General features: G+C 42.8%; 2 protein-coding genes across 6 annotated transcripts; one reads left to right on the top strand and one right to left on the bottom strand.

Moving 5' to 3' along the window:
* The first annotated feature begins 4833 nt into the window (after positions 1-4833).
* Positions 4834-9805, top strand: LOC127295212 (beta-carotene isomerase D27, chloroplastic). The gene is made up of 7 exons (XM_051325119.2): positions 4834-5137; positions 6462-6601; positions 6773-6865; positions 7187-7248; positions 7770-7876; positions 8945-9034; positions 9120-9805. Exons 1-7 carry the CDS (start codon positions 4834-4836, stop codon positions 9152-9154), a joined length of 831 nt encoding a protein of 276 aa, XP_051181079.1. The 3' UTR covers positions 9155-9805.
* Positions 5109-17971, bottom strand: LOC127295211 (pentatricopeptide repeat-containing protein At5g39350). 5 transcript variants are annotated; one of them, XR_007847613.1, is made up of 3 exons: positions 15919-17971; positions 6739-6948; positions 5109-5241 (listed from the first exon to the last, which is right to left on the bottom strand). XR_007847613.1 is itself a non-coding variant. In XM_051325115.2 (2 exons), exon 1 carries the CDS (start codon positions 17964-17966, stop codon positions 15942-15944), a length of 2025 nt encoding a protein of 674 aa, XP_051181075.1. In that variant the 5' UTR covers positions 17967-17971; the 3' UTR covers positions 6635-6948; positions 15919-15941. The 5 variants fall into 5 exon arrangements, 2 of the variants coding, with proteins under 2 accessions (XP_051181075.1, XP_051181076.1); XR_007847615.1 differs by lacking the exon at positions 5109-5241 and adding an exon at positions 6451-6585; XR_007847614.1 differs by lacking the exon at positions 5109-5241 and adding an exon at positions 6502-6610.
* Positions 17972-22150: the final 4179 nt, after the last annotated feature.

The raw sequence follows: 22150 nt of genomic DNA, 5'->3' as shown, positions 1-22150 counted from the left end.
ACTTCCATCGGTGAGGAAACATGCACGTCGTTTCAGGGTAGCGGTGCGTGCTTATGCAAGAGGCTCAGGCAGTTCGAGCAGGCAAAAGCAAAAAAACGGAGGCAAATGTACATGATATGCCGGCTGCATGCGTCTAAGATCCACGGCATGTTAGATGCTACTACATGTAGCTCTAGGATCTAGCCCAGCACGTCAGACGCGACATGAGGTGAAATCGCGTCGCTTACCTACAGTAGAGCTATTACAATAAGTGATATTATAAGGCTTTTATATCCGTGTTTAGTTAGAGGAGAGACACGATAAGCAGACTCTAAGGAGAATTGCAGCATGGGTGTCTAGTAGACATTTTGTAAGACTATAAGATGGGTCATTTATTAACAAAGTAGCAATTTTTTTTAGCTAAGTATTGTACATGTTAGCGATTTTAAATGCTGGTCCTAGATGATATGGCAATATACTATAGCCAGCATTTGACTATACTATTTTCTTGTTGTATGAATCTAATACCTCATGGAGTCCGTGATTGTTTCGTCTTTGGAGCCTCAGTGATCCAGTTAGTTCAAATACTCTTTTCGATCAAAGAAGTGAGTTGAAGATACTTAGGGTTCGTTTGGATGATGCCCACACCAGCCCTATCAAAATTGGCTAGCCAATTAGTAGTACACATAGGCAGCCAAAAAATTGGCTACAAACCAAACGAGCGCTGGACCAAACAGACCCTTAATCACAACAGAGTTTACATTTTGGTTTTTCTGTGCGGACTGAACTTAATTTAGATGGGAAAATTTGGTGGTACTGGTAACGTACCCGCTTCGTGTCTCTTATGTATACAGTGGTATTACACTAGTCATAGTGGGGAGTAACTTAGACTAGTAAGAGCAAGTACAATAAGTCCTAGTCAGCTGGCTATAAGGATTAAAATATTATATTATTGCTTAGTTGGAGGAGAGAGAGGAGGAGAGAGAAGGGGAGTGGGCTCTTATGCAAGAGCCAGCTCTAGCACGTGCTCCTAGGCACTATGTGAGAGTGGAAGGTGGGCCATACATTGATAAAGTACTACATTTTTACAGCTCACTATTGTATGTGTTGGCTCTATATTGGCTATAGATGACATGATACTTGACTTATAGCCAGCAGCTAGCTACACTATTGGAATTGCTCTAACATGATATATGTTAGTCTAAGTTACTAGCCTCCATAGTGGGTAGTAACTTATATGTGGTGTCATGCATTGTGTCATTTATTATATTGTAGACTCATGTTGCCTTGGAGTGTGTGATGTTATGGTAACATAGCTACCACATCAATCTCTTTCTTCATTTATTGGCATGTCATGTCACCAAAATGTCTTGAGATGTGTAATGTTACTAGCTATGTTACTCCCACTATGAGTGGTCTTAGTTTTAGATGTAGCATAAGAACCTCCCATGTTGCTCTCGGGACAAGCGACAAACAAAATTACGTTCGAGGTTGGATGAATCGAGCGTTCCTATCTGATTATTCTTGCTAGTTGGGATGCTCGATTCAAGTGTAGATGTGATTGGATTGCCTTGGACGCTCCGGAAACTAGTTGCATCTTTCGATGTTCCAAATGAGAGAGGGGGGACGTCGACGTCGCTGGGTATTGTCACGTGGCTAACAATCGATCGTTCTGAGATCAGTGGAGCAAATTTAAATACGTAGTCAACATAGTACTATCATTGTTTCGAGTCTGAAATGTTGGATCAGCAAGTGCCTACAACTGATACCACGGCACAAGTATAGCTCTCTCGGAGTTCCCTCCGTACAAGAGACGAAAATGTTTCTAAAAATAAATTCAATACTACCTCCATCCTAAAGTTTAAGATTTTTTTAATAGTTAAACTAAGTAAAGTTTGATTAAAATTTTAGAACAATCTATCAATAAATATAATATTTTATACATATCATATGAAAATATATTTTATTATCTATTTAATGATATTAATTCTGTATTTTGCATATTAATAATTTTTGGTAAAAGCTTAGTCAAACTTAACATAATTTAACTTTCTAAAAATAATATAAGCCTTAAACTTTGAGATAGAGGTATAATCAGGTTCTATCTATAAATAACATATAGCCAACATATACAATAGTTTGCTACAAAAATATGCACTTTACATGGTCCACCTTTCACTCTACGAGCATGTGCTAGAGTCAGCTAGAGCCAGGGACGAAGGCAAAAGAAATATTGTAGTTTGGATGTACAGAGATAGGAGATTGAAGTTTAAATAATTAATTATAAGACTAACTCAGGGTTGTGAGCTATGTTTTAGTACAAATTTACATTAGACTTACACACTTTATCTTCTCCCAAAAAAAATGGGTGTACATTTGTACACCCATATCCTTAACTGGCTCCGCCTATAGCTAGAGCTCACTTATCTTTTCTCTCCTTCAACTAGATAAAATATATTATTTTAATTTTTATAGTCCGCTGATTAGAATTTATTATAACGATGCCACTCATTTTTGGTCGATGCGATGTGATCTGTAGTGCGAAAAGTAGTGTATTGCCATACGCTCATAATCAAGGACGGAGTAAGCGATGGATCGAGCCTTGGGGGCAACCCCTCCTGTGACTTCGTGAGCTGAGTCTGATCTCTCTTCTTTCAATATTTTCTTAAGGAAACTCTATCATATATAGCAGGAACTATTTTTAGGTCAAGAAGTTGTACTTGTCACTAATATAGTCTCTACTGGAATTGGTGACTAATATATATGGCTACAGCCTACTACAGATAGACTAAGTATATATACACGGAGGATTAGATTTGCTGAACACTAATCAGACGGAGCTTGGACCGTCCCTATCTCCCGCTACAGTGTTAGATAGGCGATTTCTGAATCTCCTCCTCGATCCACCTCGCCGCTGCGCGATTCGGTCGATTCCTCGCCTCCGCCGGCCGCTCCGGCGGCGGGAGGTCGGGGAATCACCGGATCCCAGCGTGTACATAGTGTAGGGTCAAGTTGGTGGCTTGCCGGCGGCGTTGAGGAGGTGACGGCGGCGTTGGCGTGGCCTTTTGTGGAGGCGGGATCCCTCCCTGTTGGCGGTGCTCTGCTGGGCAGCGCTGCAGGTCTACCTCCGTCCTGGCGTTCGTGGCTCGGTGGAGCAACGACGCGCCCTTCCCCCGTGCTGGAGGCCGAGGAGCGGCGGCTCCGGCGGGCGATGTTTCTGGAGTTGACGGTGATGGCGAACCAGATCGAAGCCGATGGTGTTGATGCAGGGTGGAGGCTCCTTCGAGCCGAGGTCCGTGGACTTCCCGTCCGTCAGGGGGCTCCTTCCATTCCAAGGTTGCAGAGGAGGAGCGACGGCGGCGCGCCGGCGGCACGTCTTCTTCGACGCCGGTGGCTTTGGTTTCCTTCAGGACTGTGCTGTAATTTTGCTTTTCTTGTGGGTTGTCTTGTAAGGTTCCTGGTTTAATATCACTGTTTTCTTCCCCGCAAAAAAAAAAAAAAAAATAAAGATTTCCAAATCATAAAAGCACCACGAGGTAGCAAAAATAAACTAGACAACGGTAATATGCTAGATCAACCTAGTACCGGTACGGTGCCAGAGCTAAATAGTTATTGGCTCATATGCACTAAAATCTACAACATCATAATTTTTTCTGTGAATACAACTAAATATTATGGGGTGTTTAGAAAAGACCCAAAACTTAAGTGTAGAATCGTTATTGGTAGACACAAGATCACGAGGGACGGTGTGGCCCCAGATTCTATCTCATGGTGTATTATGTCGATTTAATATGCAGGAGTAGCATACTTAGTCATGTCATAATAAGTAGACGATGTTCACTAGACCTCATTAATAAATATTGTCTAGCCACTTACTTTTTATAATGGTCCGATCATGGTAATTTAATCATTATCTAATTAAATTATAATATTTTATTGTAAAATCAAACCAAGTTATATTGTATAACTAAGTACATTTGAAGATAAATATGCATATGAATTCCAACCAATAATTTAAAATCGACGGGCAACGTATGAAAATCTAACTAGGCGTGTTTGATGGGACACGGTTTTGCGAGCACACTTAGACATACAAGTGGGTCATTATTAAGGTACCCTCTAACCTCTTTACTACTTTTTTTTGAACTAAAGAGGGTTAGAGGTAGAGGGTACCATAAGACCCACCTGCATCTATAAACACACTTGTCCTCTGATTTTGAAAAAATAAATTGAAAATGGTACTTTGGAATTTCAAAAGAGATCACAATTTTATTTTTGGTGAGAATGTATAAATGTTCTGTATATTTATGCAAAGTTTCACTAGAAATATGAGTTCTATCTAAGGCAACAAAAAAAAGTATTGCTGTATAAAGGAATAAAAAACTGTCCCAAAATTTTTTTTTTTTTTGTGTAGTCCAGAATACACCGTATTTGTTAACAAATTCAATAAGTTTTTCAAGACGGCTCAAGAAGTGTCTAACATTAGCATTATTCCCCCCAAAAAAATCCTCCAGGAAAATGATATTCATTCTCACGTCAATGGTTCTTTTCGCCCGGTTAGTTAAAAGCAGGGAACATAAGCCAAAGCCCATTAAAAACCGACACAGCCCTCTTGTCCATTCCAAGGCGAGAATCGTGAGAAACATGATGTTAACCATGATTCCCTGATCCCCACCACACCAAGATGCCCCTCCCTGCCATTTGGGCTCTTCCTACTCTTTGCACCTTCCACATCACCACCCCCTCGCTCTCTCTTTCTCTCTCTCTCTCCTTTTCTGTCTCACTGAAACCCCGTCTCTCTACAAGTACACATCTCACAAATACAAACACGCACACAAACCCACACACAAAACCATGGAGGCCACCGCGCTTGTGCTCCTTCCTCAAGGTGGGCTCACGGTGGGAGCACCTCCCTGCGCGCGTGAAAGAGGCGTGTCCTGCGTAATGAAGAAGAGCTACGCAAGGAGGATCAAGCGCTGCTCCACCGTGCGATCGGTCATGGTGAGGCCACAAGAGGTAACGCTAGCGCCGATACCAGCGCCCCCAGCGCCGGTGAGAGAGACGGTCGCAGGGACGACGGCGACGACAGTGTACCACGACACCTGGTTCGACAACCTGGCCATCGGATACCTGTCCAGGCAACTTCAGGCTGCTTCTGGTTCGTGCCTATATTCATTTGCAAGTTTTGGAATGATCCACACTGCTTGCATCTTGTTCTAGGCCTCTAGCCATGTGAGTCGTCTTCGATCGTGATCGCCTATGCTGCATGGGAAAGGGGACGAAGTTCTGGTGAATAAACCAATGTTATTTTCAGCTTTTCGTAATAATAACTTCATCACGCAGCCTTAGACTGATAATAACAAAGCCGCCATTCCTTGGGCGCCCACTCGATCTCTGTCTCAACGAGGAAGACGGTCATGTGCCTCTCCGACACTTGTGTCCCACACATCTTGGAAAGTAGGTAGATGGTCGGCCTCCGTGTAAAATCCAGCTGAGACATAGTCGATACATACGGTGGCAAAACAACTCATAAAACTTGTCTCTTATCGTAAGGATCAAGTATCTAGTAGTACTAGAAGCTTGTGATTAAGTAAAAAAAAAAATCGAGTTTGATATTAGATGCCTCAGAAGAATAAAATGGAGTTTTCCAAGATGCTTCTCTTCGTCGTTAGTTGATTGTCTTGCCACCTGACGGGTGCTACGATGGTCTATATATATGCCATTTTTGTCTGTATAGACGGATTAATAATCAAATATATCTAATTAGCTAATGATTAACCGGTTCTGCTTACCTATGCTGTGCATGCTGTGAACGTGATGTTTTCCTCTCCGTACGTAGCACGGCCAGTTTTCTACTTGACGTGCTACAGTTGTTGTACTTGTACGGTATTAATTCCATTTTTTTACGTGAGAGAACAAGTCACTCCATATAAGTGATAACAGTGTAATCCTGAAAATGAAAATAGCAGCTCCCTAAGCCAAATTTTGTGCACAAGAGCTTAACTACGAGAAACATATTGCAAAACAAGCAGAAGTGCATCAGCATATAGCTAGGCAACTAAGAGGGGTCATAACTTGCCGGTTGTATAAAAATGTGAGGCGCACATTCTAGGAATCTTTTAGTGGTGAGTATGTCCTTTATGCTGTTCTTCTCCCCATCTTCCAAAAAAAAAAAATCGTACAAGTAACCTCCGTGATCGAGAAGCGTTGCTAATGGAGAAGTCAACCATCACGTAGCACATGGTTTTCCTCTAGGAGTTAGCCACTTAATTAGTGTGTCTACTGTGTGCATGTGTAAATTCCTGTGGTTGGTCCTCCGTATCCCTTGGATTTTCCCGTGACTAGACTGGCGAATAAGTAGCATCGAGCAGCCATGACGTACTCCTGTTCTTTTTTCGCCCCGTTGCTGGTACACAAGAAAAGTAGATTTTTTTCTGTTTAGAGGGAGTTGAGGTCCAAACTAAGGAACTTGCCGACTACAGGGTTAAAGAATGCAAAGCCTGGCTACGAGGGCTTGATAGAGGCCGCTGTGGCAATCTCCAGAGTCTTCAGGCTTGAAACACAGGGCGGAATTGTGGCCAAAGCTCTCGAACAAGCAATGCCAAGCTATATCGTCACAATGGCAAGTACACTTCATTACAAGGATGCATAATTAACTTTAGATGATTTCTAGTATTATTCACTTGCATTACTAGAAACCATGGAAGTTATCTCTTAAAAGGAGGGGAAGAACAGTAGAAGCTTTGTCTATTTGTTTACCTGGATTTGCGTTGAGAGAATTCTATTTGGGCAGATAAAGGTGATGATGCCGCCTTCAAAATTTTCCAGGGAGTATTTTGCTGCCTTCACCACGATATTCTTCCCTTGGCTCGTTGGACCGTGTGAGGTAACAGCTTTTCTATTGTTAAGACGTTCTTGCTCCATGTAAATATGTAATGCTTCGATTCAAAAAAGGGATGCTAGTGATCCCTGTGCAAAATGAATGACATAAGCCTCATACCAAGTAGATAAATATTCCAAGAGTACTTTTATTTTCCCAAAAAAATTGTAGGATGTGAAATCGACACCTATAAGAGTATCATTTTTTCTATGAAGCAAAATCTGAAGCATATCTAGTGCATATGTTAGTTTGAAATGCAGTCACGCATGGAATACACCTCACCACTTTGGATAAGTTGTCTGAGTGATCATTATGTCATTGAACCAGGTAAAGGAATCTGAAGTCAATGGAACAAGAGAGAAGAATGTGGTGTTTATCCCCAAATGCAGGTAATTCAACCATAATTTTAACTAGGTTGAATATAAGGTATCCGAAACATATTGGTCCAAATGGTTTTCTGGTCTCAAAATTCATAGGTGTGAGAATGATTAACAGAGTTTGCAATTAACAGGGCATGATTCTGCAACCATCAATTGGTTCTGAATAAACTTTTTGCCATATGTCAAACTTACTCGAGTACCTCCACTTAAAAGTAAAGGCATGAAAGTACTAAGGCTGACATGCAACTTGTATTGTCCATGTCGTAATTGTGGCAAACTGACGATCCTACTCACACTCCACAAACTGCCTACAAGAATTGATAAAGAAATATCTAAGAGGCCAATGCACCATACCAGTACTACAAATGTTAGACACTATCTTTTTTTTTTAAACGGAAGGAGATACTATCTCAATTATCACTGATTTAAGGAAGATATTTACTAAGGCACAGAGTACAGACATACAGATAAATCTCAAGACAAGGAATTAATGCTGATCTTTCTTTATTTCTTATCTTGCTCTGAGATAGATTTCTGGAAAGCACCAACTGTGTCGGTATGTGCACGAATCTTTGCAAGATTCCATCCCAGAAGTTTATGCAAGAATCGCTTGGAGTTTCTGTCTACATGTCACCCAGTAAGCTTCCTTTTCTGAATCCATGAGACTATCCTGAATACTGTGTACATCAGTGGGTAACCAACAACTGAGCTATAACTTGTTTGTATACCAGTAAAAATGACCAAAATAAAAACTCTGGCCCGCTGAATGAAGTCAGCAGGAAATTAATGAACTGTCATTGAAAGATGTATTAAAACCTGAAAGTGTATCTCTGGCTACCCTGGTCAGTGACCTAATAATACATTAACATTGACTTGAGTGAACTTCGAATATTACCTTTCCACTTTAAGTAGTGTACAATAGGCCTATAGCCACCCAAGTGTTTAGACTAACTTTCAGAGTGAAACGTTAACTCAAAGCATCCACGAGATCAAGATTCTCATATGAATAGTACAGAACTTCATACATTAACCTTAAGATCTTGCCACCTATACCTACTGAAGTTCTTTACCTTTTTTGTTACGGGAACCACATGCTACCATTTGGGGGACAAAAGGGTTGGGGTGGGACTAACATGTTTGCATGTCATAAAGCAATTGCAAGCATTTGGCCAAAATAGGGCTACCCCCTATGTGTCATTCTTAGTGAGTGGCAACAAACAGCGGAAACAAGTTGCGTGCAGGGAAAATACAGTATAGGCACCTTCACCTCACAGTGCAGAGCCAGCATGTTACAATTATCAGAGCAACATGGTTCAACTTCACTTATGAGAAGCACTCGTGAGTGTTGGGTCTTCATGGTGATTCGCGATGTATTTCAGCTGCAACAATGATTGTATCTAGGCCATATGATGTTGATATTTTATGACGGCAGTCCACAGAATGAGAGATAAATTTAAGTTGGGATATGCAAGGCATGATTTTCCTTGTGCTTATTGCAATGGAGTGTTTCCAACTCCATGTCTGATGCCAACAAAATCAAACGATCTGTTATTTATCTACTATTTTTTACATTTGGAATAAAAAACTAACACAGGAAGGCATATCATGCTAAGTTCAAACAAACCCTAAAAGCCGTTAATAGTTAATTAGGTACGAGAGGAAATATAATATGTGTACTTACACCAATCACATTATTACTGTTCAGATTTTGAAGACATGAGCTGCGAGATGATCTTTGGACAGCAACCTCCTGAAGATGACCCAGCACTGAAGCAGCCCTGCTTCCGCACAAAATGTATGGAGGTCACCGGAAGAGACATTTCAACAGATTCAACCAATATTCCTCTAAGTTCTTACGCCTTTTTTACTTTTATATGCAGGTATTGCAAAGCAGACCTATGGTGTGAATTGCTAGCATATCTGGTCAGAAGGAAATTATTAATGATTAAACACCACCTAGTTATCAGTGAAACGCCTACAGCTCCATGTCCTTCATTCTGATTCCTTAGGGAAGCAGCACTAGATCCATAGTTGTATTTTTTTAGAGAAACTTGCAGAAAGCATTTTAATACATACAATTACTGTGTCAGATTGTTACCAAGAATAGTCTAAGATGAAATGGGGAGCAACAAAAAGTATCATATTGCTCTGAGCAAGAAATCTGTACCATCACTTAGTGGACCATGATAATACTTATCTGTTGCAGGAAGACTCTGTGGGTCCACGTCAAGTTGGGTCCAGTAACAGAAGATCAATAGTTTTGATTGTTAATTTAATCTTTATACTTCCAAGACAAAGTCTGCTTGGATTGTGAAGGTAAACAGTGTAATCACCAATGTGCTCTGGCAATTGTGGGAATAGAGAAAGACAAGCATTCAAAACTGATTTGTTCGCAACATTTAGAGCACCTACCATGGTCCACCTCTGCCCTAACGAACCTCCACCCCTGCCTACCAGCAATCCAAGAAGGTAAAATCCAGAAAGAGGCTGCTATTTGGTATAGTTGGCATGAGCAAAATGATCAGGGAGTTGTGTGCACGACCGAAAGAGCAAAATTTAACATGACAGCCTTCATAGTACTAGTCTGGTATTATCATTTCTTTACTTATCTTGTAATTTACTAGCTCTTCTCATCTGATCTTGCACAACCTTGTAATATTTCACGCCATCTAAAATATATTCCCAGGTAAAAGGTTAGTGTTTCAGAAAAGGTTAATTGTCTCTTTGTTGCGTATTTTCTATAAACTCTTTGTGAACAGCATATCTTATTCTCCTACGTAATCGAGAATGTAAGAGAGGCTCAATGTAAAGACAGGACCTAATACATTTAGGTCAACCAAGAAATAAACATAAAATCACCCCCACAAACCTTGCAGGACTCTGAGGCTTGTGTCATGGCCATGGAAGAGTGCAGTTGTGCGACGAACTGAAGGCGAGTTACCAAACTACTCTAGGCGATTACCTCCGGAAACCCATCTCCTTCTATGTACACCTCTTTCAGTTAACCATTCCCGCACAGTTAACCATTGCCGCATAAATTAATAACTTCAAGCAATATATATAGACACACTATTGTAATATATTTATAAAATGTGCAAGAACATAGAGAAAAGGAGAAAGTCGCTTTGCTCTTATAAATTATAATGTTTTAGCTAAGAGTTTCTGACAGTAGATTGCTCAATCACATAAGTTTGTTTCCTGTTGGTAACTCACCTCCAGGAGGATTGTAAGCAAAACCCTACCTTTTCAATGAAATGAAAAACAAAGGTCCTTTGCGTTTTCTCAAAAAAACATACTAGAACAGGATATAACTTTTACTCGTGACGATAAAGTGCACAAATGGTTATATCAATCTGATACTTCTAAGTATCTGCTGGCATATAAAAAAATATGCTCCAAAAAATTGGATTAAAATGACAAACACTCATATCTATTAAGGGAAACAATCAAACAACTGCTACAAAAAGGGAAGGAAATAGTTCAGCACATTTCTAGGTTGTGGGATATATCTCCAGAAAAGATGTCCTTGGTCATAGAGAAGGAAAAAGGTTTTCCACATCCTGATTCTGGAGAAACTGGTAAATAAATCATGACTGAGTTGACCAAAAGGGTATAAAGTATCACAGCTTCAACATTATTACAGAAAAGAATAGTTAGGATCTATCATCCTCAAGATGCCACTTTCTGGGACCTATAGCACTTGCAGAATATGTTCACATAAAGAATTCATACAAGACGACAAAGTCAAGACAGGGATAATCATCATTCATCACTACCGACACGGTTTGCACTCCTATTGTGTTTTGGCTGCTGAGTTGTTTCAGTAGCCTGGTTTGACAATTCTATTGGCGTTGATTTCTCCTAAATATGCAGAGCAGATCCTGATTCCTGACCGAATATGCTACACAACAATTTTTTTTTTCTGTAATAACCACACGATAATATGTTAGAGAAAACGAAACCTTCACATTACCAGATGAACCATTTTTTTCATGACACTTATTTTCCTTCAAATGCATGTGAACTGTATGATTTCGCAGTACTAGTGCAACATATGGTGCACGGATAATTCTACCATTAAAGATATCAGTAGGACAGTAGATCATTGTGCATGATTCTATTTGTTAATACTGAATGAGTGAATGTCATTAGAGGTTCAAATCAATAGTGCAGCCTAAAACAAATTTTATGATTGTCCCAATTATAAAAAGATAAAATCTCCAGCAATTTTGAGTTTTTTAACTACTCCGTACCAATGTTGTTAGCTGGTGCGCTTTACGATTTAACAAGGAAATAAAATTCCTATCTCAAAGCCAGTACATGATCCATGCAGCTATGCTCTCTTTTTTTTTTATTGTTAGCTGGTGCGCTTTACAAGGTGGGAAAAGAGAGAAATCCGACAATTCAAACAATTCATCGTGACATGATATCCAGCATTGCAAAGAAGACTCTAAATTGATAGTTTGGTACTTGATATTGTGTACTGCAAATATGTACAGAACTTGAAAGAATGTGATGAGCCCCAAAAGGCATAAGCTCCAGATCTCCATATAGTTCTGCCATCTAAATTCCTTCTTGAAGCATTCCAGGTCGAAATCTCAACGATTACAGGTTTTTTTCGGCTGAGCCAGATAAGAAGAGCTAGCTAAATAGTCATGACACCCCAACAACGAATTATTAGATACCAACTAAGGTGCATAAAGAATATGCTTCATGACATGGGAGTTCTCCGTGTACCATGTTACATTGAGATGGTGATCACTGGTCAGCACTAAAGGATTTTCATTTTTCAGATATAGATCAATGATGGTGATTTTAAATTTCAAAATTTTATTTTTCATCCAAGTCACTCACAACCCATATATTGCTAATACTGCATTACCATAGGCAAACGCACCAAATTTCTTAGCGAGACTAACATAAAAAAGTCTACCAACTCTCACAGAGACGTGTGTGTTCCAGTTAGTTGAAAAATTAAAATATAAGAGGAGATGCAAAATGTTGACAAACGAATATTACTTCCATAAATATTTGAATATACTTAATCTTAGTATGTTCAGTTCAAAATCAATATCCCTCTGAATTTTTGTCCTTTGAAATTATTTTCATAAATTGAGCTAACTGGGCTAACTTTTAACACCTAACACATGTTAAAGCAGTAAATTTGATGCTGTTCACAGTTTTGTTGGATCCACAACTCACCGTGGCTTATCTGGAAGCACCGCAATGACTGCGTTTTTAATGGAGCTCAACCCTCTGTCAACAGCGTCATCGCCAAAATCAAGGAGGAAGACGCCCTTTGGGCAAGAGCTGGACCATAAGGCCTCCTTGTAATGCTACCGCAGACCTGGGATGTGCACTAAACTGTATTTTCTGTTTCAGTTCTTGGCCTCTTAGGGGGCATGTAGTTTTAGAAGTAATCTTGTCAAATATCTATGCATGTAGGTCGGCAGTGGTAAAGAACTTTGGTGCATGAAATTTATAGTCGAGGTTATAGATAGATGTATGCTAGTAAGAAATGGTAGTAGAAGCAAAGTTGAAGTTGACCTAAAGTTGGTTATGCTTAATGGTTAAGAAATAATGGTTAAGAATAGACAGCTAGAACAGAGTCGGTTTGCGACTGTAAAAGGACCAGCAGTCCTCTTTGTATTGTAAGCTTGTATCAGTTGAGATACTTCCTAGTAGTATTAGCCCTGTGTGTTGTGTACGTGTGTGTGAAGCACATCTCTTTAGGAAGAGAGGGAGTCCTGGGTGAGAACTAGTAACCTAGCACCAACAATTGGCATCAGAATGCTCACAAAGAGCTACTTGGCATGGTCCATCAAGATGAAGGTGTCCATGCGTGCCAAAAGAATTTGGGATGCTGTAGAGACAAAAGAACCTAAGGTGCCCAAGGAGGAGAGTAAGGACCAAAGAGAGGGGATTTGGTGACTAGGTGTATACGTGAGCACCCTCTAGATGCCACACGATCTGCGTTGAGATCCGGTTCTCGTCAATTGGATCTGTTGCCTTGACGTTGTCTTATCCATCGCTAAGCGTACTTGGTGTGGGTCCTACGTGATTTGAAGGTGCATCTGGCCCACTATTTGAATTCAAAAAGGTGGGTCCTACGTGATTTGGAAGTGTTGTTAGTGCTGATGTGGTTTGCTAACCCAACAATGATGGTAACAGTGGATTGCTAGATGTGACACGTGTCAACCAATGGATGCGCTCACGTATACACCCGGTCACCAGGCTTCATCCGAAGAACCAAATGGCTATGGCTGCCATTTACCAAGGGATACAAGAGGACATGCTCTTTCTGGTGTATGGAAAGGAGACTTGGGAGGCCCTGAAGATTATGCACATGGGTGCTGAGCGTGTGAAGGACGCCAAGGTACAAACTCTCAAGACAGAGTTCGAGGGGCTGCGCATGAAGGAAACAGAATCAATTGATAGCTTCGCCTCCTGATTGACAACCATTGTCAACTAGATTCGAGCACTTGGTGAGGAGTTTGAGGAGACATACGCTGTGAAGAAGTTCCTTCCCGCTGTCCCCAACAAGTTTCTCCAGATTGCTTCGACCATCTAACAATTTGCGATCTCATGACCATGATGATGGAAGAGGTATTGGGCGATTGAAGACACACGAGGAGCGCCTACCAGGAAGTGGTGATGTTGATGAGGAGCACTTGCTGCTGACCCGTGCAGAGTGGAAGGCAAGACAAGAGGCTGAGAACTCGCCGCGAGGACGAGGGCATGATGGAGGTCGTGGTCGTGACCGCGGACGTACTTGGGATAAGTCCGAGGTGAAGTGCCACAACTGTCCTAATTATGGACATTATGCGAGTGTCCAGAGAAGAAAAACAAGACATTCCATGCTAAGGCTCTTTGTGAAGACGATGAGCCAGCACTCCTGTGAGAAGGGTGTTCAAAGTGCATGCCGAAGGGTGTGATATTGTTGGAAGACTCTGCACAGGCGGTGGTGTGATACCATCTTCGTAGAAGGCGCCGATGCCATTGTCATTAGAAAGGTTGGTGTGAAGCCAATGACGCTGCTGTGATGCTATTGTCAAGTGGAAGAGTCGGTGTGAAGCCGAATCAGTGATGTGATGCCGTCTTATATGGAGGGTGTGATGATGTTGCTCGACGTGAGGCGGTCGATACCGTGAGTCGTCACAAGGTGAAGTGCATGGTCCAGGTGATGTGGATTAGTAGGTCTAGTTGATATGACAAGATTAAGGGGGAGATTGTTAGAAGTATCTTGTCAAATATCTATGCATACAGGTCGGTAGTGGTAAAGAGCTTTGGATAGGTGCATGAAGTTTCTACTCCAGGTTATAGATAGCTGTATGCTAGTAAGAAATAGTAGTAGAAGCAACGTTGAAATTGACCACTGGCTATAAAGTTGGTCATGCTTAATGGTTAAGAAATAGACAGCTAGAGCAGAGTCGGTTTGTGACTATAAAAGGACCAGCAGTCCACTTTGCATCGTAAGCTTGTATTAGTTGAGATATCTAACAAAGCTTCCTAGTAGTATTAGTCTTGTGTGTTGTGTACGAGTGTGTGAAGCACATCAAAACAGAGTTGTGTGTGTGAAGCACATCGCTTTAGGAAGAGAGGGAGTCCTGGGTGAGTGCTCGTAGCCTAGCACCAACATGTAGCAACAAACTCTCTCTCTCTCTCTCTCCCTCTCCCTCTCCCTCTCCCTCTCCCTCTCCCTCTTTTCAATGAAATGAAACGCAAAGTATTTTTGCGTTTTCTCGAAAAAAGTTATATCAGTGCATGCATTTGTGATAAAGCGTAAATGAAAATCTTATGGTCAGTGGCTCAGATAGCAGTTCCAGACTGCCTAAGTAATTTTCATGCCGTAACCATCAGTAGCATTTCAACATGTATAAATACCTGTGCTTAAGTTGGAATTGTCAAATAGAATGCTTAGTTTGATGGTTTTCAACACATAACTAGAAGCAATTGATCAAGGCAAAGAGTTGTAATTAAGTTGGAAAATTTGAGCATTGGTTATACTGAGAAAAAATATCAAAATGCCACAACTCAATGGTTCCTAGTTAGGGCATGAAAATTAGCCCTGTGTGTGAAGCACATCAAAACAGAGTTGTGTGTGTGAAGCACATCTCTTTAGGAAGAGAGGGAGTCCTGGGTGATAGCTAGTAGCCTAGCACCAACATGTAGCAACAAACTCTCTCCCTCTCCCTCTCCCTCTCTCTCTCTCTCTCTTCAATGAAATGAAACACAAAGGCTTTTTGCGTTTTCTCGGAAAAAAAAAATCAGTGCATGTATTTGTGATAAAAGGGTAAATGAAAATCTTATGGTCAGTGGCTCAGATAGCAGTTCCGGACTGCCTAAGTAATTTCCATGCCCTAACTGATGTGATCAGTAGCATTTTCCATATGTATAAATACCTGTGCGTAAGTTGGAATTGTCAAATAGAATGCTTAGTTTGATGGTTTTGAACACATAACTAGAAGCAATTGGACAAGGCAAAGAGTTGTAATTAAGTTGGAAATTTTGAGCATTGGTTATACTGAGAAAAAATATCAAAATGCCACAACTCAAAGGTAAGAAAATGATACATCTAGACAATAATATCAGAGCCTGCTTTAGAACTGAGAACATGCTGGATAAAATATGAACAAATTATGAAAGAAAGAGGACAATTTAACAATATTTGAGTCATACCTTCTAGCATGTATTTACAATAATTAGCCACCTTCGGTCCAGCTGCAGCCTGGTATCGAGTTCAGTCCTCTTGACAATGATAGCCTAAGGATATCATCAGCACTATCCCTCCTCCCAAGCGAGACATAAATATCAGCAAGCATTTTATAGTTGGCTCGATTTTCTGGATCAAGAGACAATAGATGTCTGGCCACTGCTTCTCCAATTACCAAATTCCCATAGGAACGGGAAGCACTTAGTAATATCCCCCACAATACTGTATTGTCAACATGTTCAGAAATAGTATTTTTAATCAGGTCATATGCATGAGTCAAGCGTCCAGTACGACAGAGCATATCAACAACACATGATATATGCTCAACATCCGGCTCAAGACCATATTGTTCTTCCATGCACTTGAGCAAGTCCATTCCCTCTTCAACAAGACCTGTGTTTCTACATGCAGACAACCCAGTAAGAAAAGTGTAGCGGTTTGGTTTCACTTCTGTTTTCTTCATCAGCTCGAAAAGCTTGACAGCTTCAGCAGCATGTCCATTCCAGGCATAGACCTGAATCATAGTAGTCCAAGAGATTACATCCTTGTCCACAATCCCACTAAAGGCATCAAGTGAATGTCTGAGACTCCCACATCCACCATACATGCTAATAAGTGAATTAGCAATTGTCCTTTTATTCTGGAAACCTCTTAAAATAATCTGACCATGTGCTTCCATCCCCTTTTTCAGTGCGGGAATCGAAGAGATCATAGGTAGGATCTCCAAGAACGTGACAGCATCTGGGTGAATGCCTAGCCTCTGCATTTCCACTGTAAATCCAATTGCCTTTTGCACTTGTCCAAAAACTGCACACCCTTTGACCAGAGCATTCCATGCAACTACATCATCTCTAACTTGTTCGACTCCGTGTAGAAGACCGACTGAGCAATCTAACTGTCCACACTTTGCATACATATATATCAGTGCAGTTACCAATGAAGGGTCCCTATTGAATTCACTAGAATTAGCCAGCACATAGCTTTGCTCGATCCATTTTCCTTCTTCCAGGTCACCCAGCTCAGTGCATGCCACAATGGCATTAAGCAAGATTGACCTGGTGGGCAACACGGTCGAATTCGCCACCATCCAACGGAAAACCTTAATAGCAGAATCTGGCCGTCCATTCCGAACAAGCCCGCCAATCATGGTACTCCAAGTGATGGAATCCTTCACCTCCATCTGGCGAAACAACATCACAGCCTCGCTCAAACAGCCAAACTCAGCATACATCTCCAGGAGAGCATTGCAAACAAAGATGCTCAGGTGGAAACCAGACCTAATTACAAGAGTGTGCATCATATTACGAGCCTTCCAAGAACCAGAACTTGCAAACCCAGAAACCAAGCTCACCAGTGTCGACTCAGTGGGGGTCACTCCATCCGCCGACCTCATCTTTTGAAATAACCTCAGAGCCTGGTCCAACTGACCCGCGCGCGCATATCCAGCAATCAAGGCAGTCCACACCGCATCATCTCGGTGCCGCATTCCATCAAACACCATGCGAGCAGCCTCTGTATCACCCGCTTCAGAATGCATCACGACCAGCGCCGTCCCAACCAGGAGGTCAGACGCAAACCCTCTCGCGGCCGCTTCGTTCCCGATACGCCGACCGAGCTCAAACTCCGACGCCCGCGCGCACGCGGTAACGGCAAGGTGGTATGTATGGTGGTCAGGCGGGCACGCCATCCCTTGAAAGAGCTCGATCGCCAGCTGCGGGAGTCCGTGCGCGAGGTACCCGCGGAGCATGGCGTTGTAGAGGAGGGGTTTGGGCCGCACGACGGAGGCCGGCCCGGGGAACAATGCTGCACCGGGCACGGCGTCGAACGCCTTGCGCGCGGCATCGGTGGCGCCGAGGCGGAAGTAGCGGGATACGAGGAGGGAGGCGACGTATCCGTTTCCGGCGAGGCCCGATACGACCGCGAGCGCGTGGGGGCGGCGTACGTCGCCGGCGGCGGAGATGGCTGCGGCGAGGGCCTCTTTGAGCGCTTGGTACCCGTAGGTCGCGGCGCGCATTTAGGAAGCAGGTCAAGTGTTCGAGTGAAACGGTGAAATTAAAGGCCTAAATAATTCCGTCCCGTTCTAAGACGAATTTTGACCACAAAAATTGAGCAACAAAATCTTTCTTATATTATATGTAATTAGTATCGTTGGATTTGTACCGAAAAACATTTTCTAATGATGTTAATTTTATACAAACAATCTTTATATATTTGAAGTAATATTTAGTCAAACGAAAAGCACGTAAAACGAGGACGCCTTATTCCTTGAATCGGAGGTATGAACATACATGAAATGAAAGAGATTTGCCAGATGAATGGAACGGTACCATTTATACATTCTCAGTCCATATAATTTGGTATATATTAATAGTCAAAGTGTGTCTCATGTTTTAGAAGGAAAAATAACATGAGGCACACTTTGACTATTAATATATACCAAATTATATGGACGGAGAATATATAAATGGTACCGTTCCATTCATCTGGCAAATCTCTTTCATCTCATGTATGTTCATACAAATATTAAATGCCTATTATTAGTACAAAGCATCATCAAAGTTGTAAGTTGTTGATCATCGAAATTTAAACACACCACGAGTAAGTCTGCTAACAAACCAGGGTATTTTATAATTTACCATATTTTTCTTTACACCTTTATTATATGTCACATGGCCACCACATGTCATTGGTGGCTTGTGGTGGTTATGTGGAAATGATAGAGAATCAGAGAAAAGTGTGGTAAATTATAAAATATCCCTAACAAATCTCGTTTTCAACTATGTAGCATTTCTATTTATATTTGAGGTTCTATGAGTTTTGTTGGGCTTACCGTAAAGTAAAGTACTAGAAGTAGCTCCTCTAACGTACACCCACTCCTGCGAAAGAAAAGAGGCGCGGCGGCTAGGGTGGAAACCCTAGCTAGCAGCCCCCCCCCCCCCCCCCCCCATCTGCCGCGTCCTCATCGTCTACGCCCAGGAATCGACGGGTCCTCGCCTCCTCTGCTAGTCACTCTGACGGTGGGAGGGTTGGGGATCTCGGACTTGCGTTGGATGCTATAGAAGGTCCTTAAAGTTAGAGTTTGGTCAATCAGCATCATCTCTATGGTGGCTATGGCGGCATTGTGCAGGACAACAATAACGCATTGTCGCCTCCTCATCCACCTCGTCAGCGGCGATCTCATCGGTGGCGTTGAGGAGGCTGGGGATTCGTCTGGTCGCCGCTTCCATGAAGTGGTGGATCTCATCCAGTCTACGTGTGGTAGAGGTTTGGTGTTAGAAGGTTCGGATCAATTCAAGGGTTCAATGGCGGCGACTTCGGCTATGGGGCGCTGCTCCTGCACGAAGACTTCCCGACTATCATCAACATCGTCAGGCTGGCTCCGGAAGGGAGCACCGATAGCGTTGTGTCGATGGCTCGCTCTGGCAACTGGTTGTTATGTGGTCCAAGGACATATGTTCGGGGTGCTTTGTACTTTTTGTAAACTCATGGAATAGATTCGGATCTTTCTTGCAAAAAAAACGTACACCCACTCCAAGTGGCCCCACATGTTAGCGACCCCACGTCACTAAGGGGTACGTCAGAAGATCCTACTCCCTGCGTCTCGGTTTAAAGGGCCTACGTGTCTCCCAATATCGTTAATTTGACTAATATAATGAAAATTTATACTATAAAAATTATACCATTAGAAAGTACAACATCTGAACTTTCTAGTGATATATGTTTTGTAGTATATATCTTATCTTACATTGCTTAAATTGACAACCTAGAGATACGCGTAGGTAGTATCCTAAATAAAATACTACTCCCTTCCCTCTGTTTATTAATATAAGACCTTTTATGAAGTTAAGGTCCTACAGTAATGAATAGAGGAGTAACTCTCGCATCCTATATTTGTGGAGTACAGAGTGAGTGATTAGTGAAAGAATTCCTTATTTAGGGATTGAAATTTCAAGCAGGGCCAAATAAATAAGGAATTGAAATTTCAAAGAACTTTGCAACAGAATGCAAGTAAAAGAAAAATGCCATGAAAGGAGAAACTTGGATAAGCTACCCAAACAAACAATCAATGGATAACAATCCCTAACTAATTGTACCCTTGTAAATTCAAGAAATTTTGATGCCATCATCAGAACTTCAGAAGTTCGCGATCTATTGCATCCGCACTCATATCAGACAGTATGGGCCGAGACAAACTTCGACATAAATAAATAAATGTGGACAATTAATTTTTTGACACCACTAGGTAGCTGCAGCAGGCTGGGTCATGATTAGCACTTTGGCAGGGTAGGCTGCTCCTCCCTGCGGTGCACGTACGCCTGATGCACGCACCGATCCGATCGACTGATGAAACGCCGGCCATCGTCAGCAGCAAAGATATGTTCATCATTTTCCAGACCGCGCCCGTGCCGGTGGCCATGGCGCCGCCCATGCCCAACAGCGCACATACCGTGCTGGAGCGCATGACGCATGCTAGCTAGCTGCCGCGCCGCTTCATGTGGATAGACGCGAGCAACAAGAAGAAATTATGAGCCCGCTAGGGGACCGATCGACTTATATATGCACCTACAGCTACTCGATCGCCTACTCCTGCACAAAAAACATGCTCACATTCGTACCTAGACCGAGACGTATCTACGTCCCTATAGCTATACTAATACATACGGAAGCATGTAGTACTCCCTCCATCCCAAGGAATAGGGCGTAAATATTTTTTCAAAATTTCTCCATAGGATAAGGCGCAGGGTGAGGCTTACACGATTTCTTCCAAAACTACCCCTTAAATATCGGAAGTGGAGAAGTAATTTGCGTGGCTGTCATTGATTTCCATGGCTCATGCGGAAAGTTGGACCAAAAAATCAGGAGAGGAGCAGTTATTGAGGCAATTTTACTGGTCATGCATGTGCATGCGGAGAGACTAGGGAGTTATTGTAAAATTGAGAGGAGAGAAATAAGGAGACTTCCTTGCGTACGTTACGTCGCTTTACGTCGAAAGCTATAGCTACATGCTCCGCCGCACCGCCACACCTATATCTACTATGCTATGCAGGAAATAATAAACCACCGTATACGTATTTGTACCCGCACATCGATCGTCTTGGCTATGCGCCTGCATGCCGGAGAAGAACAAACACCAAGCATGCATGTGACACGCTTTTGTTGTCACATGTTACTAGGTTCTACCTCGATCCAGCTTTCGACCGTTTATTTGCATGGTGCCATCGACAAGCTAAGAGCATCCCCACTCGTTGGCGCTCCCCACGCCCAAATCCGGCGAAATTTTCGTCCGGATTGGAGGAAGATTTGGCGTGGGGAGTAGTAGTTTCCCAGCCGCGTGCCCAGGCGAAGTCGACGATGCGAATTTAAAAAACGGAAACTTGACAAACTTCGGCTAAATTCGGGTGAATATAGACTAAATTTAATGATATTTGGACTAAAACGGGCGGAGTTCATACATAGAGGCCGAATTCGACTATATTTCGAATTCGGCTAGGGGAATTCAAACGCTAATTTTAAAACACGGCGCTCTACATGCCCAAATGGCGGTAGAACACCGTGTAGTCGCCGTCGCCGTCGTCGTCGGAGCCGTCGTCGTTGGCCTTCGGCTGCGCGGCCTGGCTGCTGCTGCCCTGGCCGGCGTCTCCCCACCCCGGGGATGGCTTGTACCAGTCGTCGTCGGAGGACTCGAGGTCGACGACGGGGACAGCGACGCCGGATGGAGGTGTCGCAGGACGGTGCGGATGGTGGCCTTTAGTGCGCGCGGAAGACGATGCGTGCGCGGAAGACGACGACATTAACTCGCCGCGTGGCCGGCGAATGCAGACCGGCGGCAGGCTTTTACAGCGCGCGGAAGACGATGCGATGAGGACGACGATCGGTTTCTCTCGCCGACAAGTTGGGGCCACCAGACGCGCGGGAAGTTTCGTCGCCGTTTCGCGCGCTTTCGTTTCGTCCGGAGTCCCCGAGCGCTCCCCGGGGGGCCGGGGGGGCATGGGATCGCCGGATGAATTTAGGCCCAAATCCGGACGAAAACGAGGAACCGGGGGCGCGACTGGGCCGAATTTCGCCGTCCGGATGGAAAAAACGCTCGCCGGGGGCCTGTTCGGGGGACGAGTGGAGATGCTCTAAACAGGGACCATATATGCATATGCATCAACATAGATATACTGCCTGCCTGCCTGTTGTGTTCGTACGTACTAC

This window comes from Lolium perenne, chromosome 4, assembly GCF_019359855.2.
Source record: "Lolium perenne isolate Kyuss_39 chromosome 4, Kyuss_2.0, whole genome shotgun sequence".
In the NCBI taxonomy this organism is placed as follows: domain Eukaryota; kingdom Viridiplantae; phylum Streptophyta; class Magnoliopsida; order Poales; family Poaceae; genus Lolium; species Lolium perenne.
The sequence above is the reverse complement of the archived record's forward strand: the minus strand, read 5'-3'. Positions and strand labels throughout refer to the sequence as shown.